Source organism: Benincasa hispida, chromosome 11 (assembly GCF_009727055.1).
Source record: "Benincasa hispida cultivar B227 chromosome 11, ASM972705v1, whole genome shotgun sequence".
Lineage (NCBI taxonomy): Eukaryota > Viridiplantae > Streptophyta > Magnoliopsida > Cucurbitales > Cucurbitaceae > Benincasa > Benincasa hispida.
In genome coordinates this window covers 61495125-61501740 of record NC_052359.1, presented here as the reverse complement: position 1 = coordinate 61501740, position 6616 = coordinate 61495125, and the positions used below count along the sequence as shown (strand labels likewise).

At 40.4% G+C, this 6616-nt stretch overlaps 1 protein-coding gene and 1 non-coding gene across 2 annotated transcripts; one reads left to right on the top strand and one right to left on the bottom strand.

Moving 5' to 3' along the window:
- Nucleotides 1-920: 920 nt before the first annotated feature.
- On the bottom strand, nucleotides 921-1802 carry LOC120090795. Its single transcript, XM_039048504.1, has one exon. The coding sequence runs from the start codon at nucleotides 1800-1802 to the stop codon at nucleotides 921-923; it is 882 nt and encodes a 293-aa protein (XP_038904432.1).
- Nucleotides 1803-2826: 1024 nt separating this feature from the next.
- On the top strand, nucleotides 2827-2930 carry LOC120092311. Its single transcript, XR_005486017.1, has one exon. It is a non-coding gene; the product is annotated as a small nucleolar RNA R71 (small nucleolar RNA).
- The last annotated feature ends 3686 nt before the right edge of the window (nucleotides 2931-6616 follow it).

Sequence of the window (6616 nt, the reverse complement as noted above, 5' to 3'; positions counted from 1 at the left end):
CTGAACTAAAGATATTCTCACTTCCACAGAAGTTGGCCCTCTCTCTGTCTTGGAGCTTCTGGTGCTTTCCCAAGCTCGCCGGAATGATCTACCGGCACATCTTCTTCCTCGCGTCCACCTTAAAATGAAAGAAGACTATGGACAGAGACGCGAACTTGTAAAATAATGAAAATAATCGATTGCTTAACCCCTCCTCTGAAGAATGCACTTGGTATTTATAGGTCATCAAAGGTGAAAGGAGTCTTTTCTCTCCTGGCTATACAGATGGGACAGCTTTAATTCCTGACTAATGCGTCGGATAATTTTCACCGATAAAGCTGGATGTACTTATTGACCATTATAGGCTGCCAACTTAATTTGGATCTGACTGCCGTCAGCTTTCTGTCCCATCGATCTTAATTGTCCTTTCGTCCGGATGCACCCATTATGTTGCGGTGATTCTTCTTGGGTGAATGTTTGCGAGCACGATCAACACAAAGTCTTGCGGTGAAGTTATGCTCGACCAATGTATTCCTTTTATCACATTCTTTGCATTGCGTTAACACATTATTCTGCACAAAAATATAAAGATTAATTGCTCTAATGCGTTGGACGCATGCGACCACAATATTATAGAATTTATGTTTAATGGACACATCTAACATATTTCAACAATGCAATCCAACATTGTTTAAGGATTTAGCACTATGATAATGTGCATTTCTGCCCGTTATCACCAACCACTTTAAGATTTCTTTCTTGACCACTTCCTTCATTATAGGATTCAGCCTTCGTTGAGGCTCAATCGATCTATTCTTCCCTTCTTCTAGCCTGATTTTATGCATGCAGTAAGATGGGTTGATGCCACGGTTGTCAGCCAACGTCCAACCTATTGCATGCATGTGCTTTTGTAACATCTGTAAAAGAGAATGTTTGTTAGGCTAGGTAAGATTTGCGGAAATAATTACAAGTAAGGTTTTGTTTGTTCCAAGGAAAGCATATTTAAGGTGATTAGGTAACGGTTTCAGCTTTAGTTCTGGTGGTTCCTCTAATGATGGACACGTTGGTTTCATCTGTTGCTCACTCAGACTTGGCAGCTCGGGTTCTTTCATGTTTTCTTCCAACGCGAGGACCTCGCAAACTTGGGTCGCTTCCTCTTCAGGAAACTCTATTCTGTTCAGTTGACATTCTTCACTATCTGGGAACTTTAATGCGTTTAACACATTAAACTTCGCTTCTTGATTGTCTACACGCGTGGTCAATTCTCCCTTATGCACGTCTATTAATACTTTCCTAGTGGCTAGAAAGCGTCGTCCAAGAATAATTGGTACATCCTTGTCTGCTTCATAGTCTAGGATGATGAAATCCACTGGGAATATGAAGTTGTCAACTTTTACCAGAACATCTTCAATCTTTCCTTCAAGGTACTTGATCGTCCTATTAGCGAGTTGAAAAGTTACAGAAATGGGTTGTACTTCAGCAATTCCCAATTTCTTGAAGATTGAGAGTGACATGAGGTTAATGCTTGCTCCCAAATCACACAACGCATGTCCCACGTCTAACCCTCCGATTAAGCACAGGACTGTGAAGCTTCCTAGGTCCTTCTGTTTCTTGGGTAGTCCATTGTTGACTAACACATTGCACTCCCGTGTTAGCACAATTACTTCCGTCTTGCTGATTCTCCTTTTCTTTGTTAAAATATCCTTAAAAAATTTGACGTATTTTGGCATTTGTTCCAAGGCTTCTACAAGTATAATATTGATGTGCAGTTGCCTCAAGAGTTTAAGAAAATGCTTAAATTGTTGTTCATCATTCTTCTTCATCAAGCGTCTAGGGAATGGTGCATTCAGCTACACCGCAGGTTTTCCCACGTTAGACGTGCTTGGCTCCGAGTGGCTTGTGGATTCAGGTGTCCTTTCTTCTTGATCTTCTAATGTCGTTGGGTGTGTGTTGAGTTCTTTTGAAGGATTATTGGCTCTTGGGTTCATGGTTCTTTCTTCAAGAGCTTTGCCACTTCGCAATGTCACCGTATGACATTGCTCTTTTCCATTGTTATTCCCCAGGGTTTTCGTATTGCTAGGCAAGACTCCAGGCTGCCGATTCTTCAACTCACTCGCATTCTACCCCACCTATATCTCCAGGTTTCTGATGGACGATGCCTGGCTTTTTAGCAATGCGTCGTTCTGGGCAATATACTCCTTTAAGAGGTTTTCAAGTGAAGATGCTAAACTCGACGCATGACCTCCTCTATTAAAGGATTATTGGTGCGGCTGCTGCATTGGCTGGAATGCAGGCGGCGGTCCTTGCCTTTGCTGCTGGTTCACCCCTGGGTGGTGTGGCTCCTGTTGATTACCTGCCCAATGAGAAAATTTGGATGGTTCCTCCATCCGGGATTATATGTGTTTGAGAATGGGTTATTTTTTAATAAAGCATACCGATTGCGGATTTTGTGGGCAATCAAAGTAGGTATGAGGATCTCCACAGCCCACACAAACTAACCATGGGCTGTGTGAATGTTTCTACATGATTACCTTTTTCTGGTTTGATGCGTTCCCCAGTGACATATGCTGCAAAAAGGTTTTGTCATAGTAGCCACTTATGCAGAGAGCGTGGCTATTGTGTTTAGAGTCAATAGAATTCACATTCTTAGATCGCCTCTTCCTTTCTACTCTTGCGTCATAACTGTCATCTACCTATTCCATATTATGCTTGGCAATGCGATCCAATATTTTCTTAGCTTCATTATAAGATTTTTCCATGATACCACCAGCTGCTGCTGCGTCGGCTGCTATTTGAGATGCTCTATTTAATCTGCCATAGAAAGTCTCCATCTGGATGGTTAACGGTAATCCATGATTGGGGCAATTCTTGACTAATCCCTTAAAACGCTTCCATGCGGCACTCAAGGTTTCAGCTTCTTCCTGCTCGAAGTTCATGATCTCTCTCCACCTCCTTGCATTTGGTGTGGGTGGAAAGTATTTCTGCATGAATTTCTCCACCAAACTTTTCCCAGGTTGTGATCTCACTAGGCTTCAAGAACTTACCCATTGCTTTGCTTCGTTACGCAGAGAATATGGGAATAAAGATAGCCCTGATAGCTTCTAAGGTGATTCCAGGGAATCACAAATGAGTTGCACATCTCCAGGAAACATTTCATGTGGTTGTGAGGGTCTTCTCCCCGAGCACCTCTAAATTGTCCAGCTGTTTGAAGCATTTTTAATATCACAGATTTCATCTCAAATCTTGTCCCATCTGGCGTTGGATATATGATCCCTGGTGAGAAATCATACAATACAGGAGACGCATACTCCCTCATGGGATGCGTACTACTGTTTCCCATTATGATACGATTTTGCATAGCATGGGCTAGCTGTGAGCTAAGTTTTGATTCGCTTGTTCGTCCGCCATTTATTGTTCCCTGGTTTTTTGTCTGAGTAGTTGTTGCCTTAACCTACGACGACGATTAGATCGATTTCTTCGTCAGAAGGTCCTTTCAACTTCGGGGTCGTATACAAGTTTAGGAGTACTCTCTCTGCTCATAAACATTTACAAGCTTCAGCTTAGCTCGTAATTCTCCCTCAACTGAAGTGTTCCTACAAAAGATACAAGCAAAATTTTTGGTTAGTTTTGTTGCTGAATCCCCGATAACGGCACCAAAAACTTGTTCCGTTGATTTCGTGATTCGAGCTTAGGAGTGTATTGTATAAAATAATTGGAAAAATAAGTATAAATATGAATGATGCGTTGATAACGGGTTGATGCATTAGTGATGTGCAACAAGACGCATGACACTCCTCTATTGACGTTCAAGTTTTTCTAAATCAGATCCAAGTATAAATCCAACTTAGGTTCCTGGTAAGTCTAGGGTCGAACTCAGGGATTCAGATTAAAGCTAACGCAGACCTTTCGTTGTAACTGTTGTAGGGATATCCTAAGTGTATGGAGAAATGAGTTATTTACACTAAGGTGCTGTGTGTGTGTGCAAGAAGATACAAAAGAGTAGAGTAGAGAATGATGGGTCACGTGAAAATGGAGTTTGATGCGTCGATCTAAGTTGGATATACACGAACAAGAATATGATGTGAATGAGATGACTTGTTTATCTCCGTTTATGCATTAGACTCTATTCAACGATTCTCAATGCGAATATCATACAATACCTATCTCTAGGATGTATGCGTCAAACACAAGATGCAATAAAACATCAGTGCATCTATCTCTAGATGTACTAGGTATTCTAACTTGATGCTGGCTTACTTATTCTCTCGATTAGTTTAAGCTAAAGAGGCTTTTACCAATTGATTTAGTTGGCTTAAGCGTTCGAAATGAAATTTTGCATGAAGTATAGATGCATCCAATAGAAACAAGAAATACACAATGACAAAGTATGATAGATCAAATATGTGAGTTTATAAAGAAACTAATTGTCTTTACAAAACCAATGCTTAATCAGATGAAAAGATGAAAGCGATAAGTAAGATGAAATGAAATGAGTCAAGCCGCAGAGTACAATCTCTTGTCCTCTTTGGCTCAATTCTAATTGTGTACAACCACTTGTGTAAGAATTGGAAGAAGTGTCTCTCTCGAGCTCGGCTTCCTCCGCTCCTTGATCGACGATGGTGGTGGTTCTCTTCCCTCTTGTTCTTCTCAGCACCACAACACAACTTTAAAGATCTAAAACTAAGACTAAGCTAACACTGAGACTAAAACTGAGAGTTGAGAACTTGGAACTTCTAACTCTTTCATCTGGTGGGATTTCTTCTATTTATAGGCGTTGGTCTTCTCCAACTTGATGATGGGCAACATTAAATTCCATACCCTGGTCAGCCGCCTGACACTCAGATGCTTTTTAGACGTCGCCCACTGCAGGTGCCCATGCTTGCAAGTGGTGATTTGACACAAACAGCCTAAATCAATGAATCTTCCTTGCGTTAAATCCCTCCGACACATGGCCATGCATTAGACTTTGCATGCGACACTTTTCTTAATCATGTGTTAGCCTCTTATTGAGATCCTGCAATATCATGCGTTAGTGCCACAGTACTTTAGCAATAAACATTCTTTTGCATGAGTTTGATAATGTTAGAGTAATTCCATGCGTTTTCTCTAAAAATGATGAGATTTTATCATTAAAGACCCTAATTGTTCCAACTTATGAGCCACAATAACTTGTATTTCTACAAGTTATCAACCATTTATGTGGAGACATGCAAGCAGGGGTGTCCTATACAAAGAGTTTATATATGACCTGGACCACAAGATGACTAGACTCTGTATATAACGTCATTGATATTCTGTATATAACATCGTTGATACTAGAGACTTACATCTCACCTAAATGACCATAGGTGACGACCTCAATCCTGAGTGTTTTGGGAACTCCTGCTTTTGAGGGCGATCCTTTGATTAGTATAGGTGAGAGTGGCCATATTTTCAACTCAACATGCCTACCATTTTGGGGACTTGTCTGATCTGGGAGCTAGGAACTCAATCCACAAGATGGAATTCACTCCTTTCCCAAAGCAGGGATATGTAGAAAGATTGATCCCTTAAGGGCTGATTCCGAGGTTTGAACATAGTGGCCGTAGCTTCTCTTTGGAAGAGACGACTCAGTCATAGTATGTTCATTAGAGGGATCAGTGGTACTTAAGGAGACAGATGAAACTATAGGGGCATAACGGTTATTGGCCCAACTGTACTTACGAGCGATTTGTGAAGGGTTGTCGCACTGCTGATTGGTTAAGATGAACACATAATATATCTATGGTAAGGAGAGTTTGGTTGTCGGTCTTTAGTGGAGTGCCTGGTAGTTAACGGACGGTGGATCCCGTGACTAAAAAGTTTAGTCAGTTATTCACGTACTGTTGGAGCTTCGAGCTACAGGTCCATGAGGTCTCCTTGGTAGCTCAATGGATTCAGTTGAGGATCAATTCTTGGTGTTGATTTGAAAAAGTTCAAACTAACAAGAGGTATTTTGATTATAGTGATATAATCGGTTTGATGTATGAGATACATCTAGTGGAGGATTGATGTAAATGAGATTTACATTAAATACCATGGAATAGAAAAAAGAACAATGGTTTATATGTTTCATGAGATGAAATATTAAAAATTATAGGTTATAAATATAGTATGATAAGTTGGTTATCATTTATATTTATAATAATATTAATTATTGGATAATTAATTCTTTTTCTTTAATAACCAAGTGAGTGGGTGGTTATTGGAATCATGGTAACCGTGAGTTTAAAAGGAAAATGGTTTTCCTATTTTGAAAAGAAGTTTTTACAAAAGGTTGAAATTTTTTTTTGAGATTTCTCTCGACAAAAAGGGATCTCACGGTAGTCGTCAGGTAAATAAAGATTTACTAAATGACGGCTGGGCGAGCTAAACGATCGTGCAGTGGTGAGCTACGATCGCACAGTATTTACTAATGATCGCATAGTTTTGTTAGACAATCGCTTGCCTTAAGTAAATGATTGTGTAGTGTCTGTAGGCGACATACCAAGCTAAACGATGAGCTAAACGATCGCATAGCTTTTGCTAAACGACCGCTTAGCTTTATCTAAACGATTGGGCATCGACCTATACGATAGGTCTCCGCCATCTCCCACTTGCCCAGTCGTGTACTGATGCG

What these genes read in the sequence shown, in the direction of transcription:
- LOC120090795 (XM_039048504.1), bottom strand. Translation starts at nt 1,802, where the DNA reads ATGAAGAAGAATGATGAACAACAATTTAAGCATTTTCTTAAACTCTTG.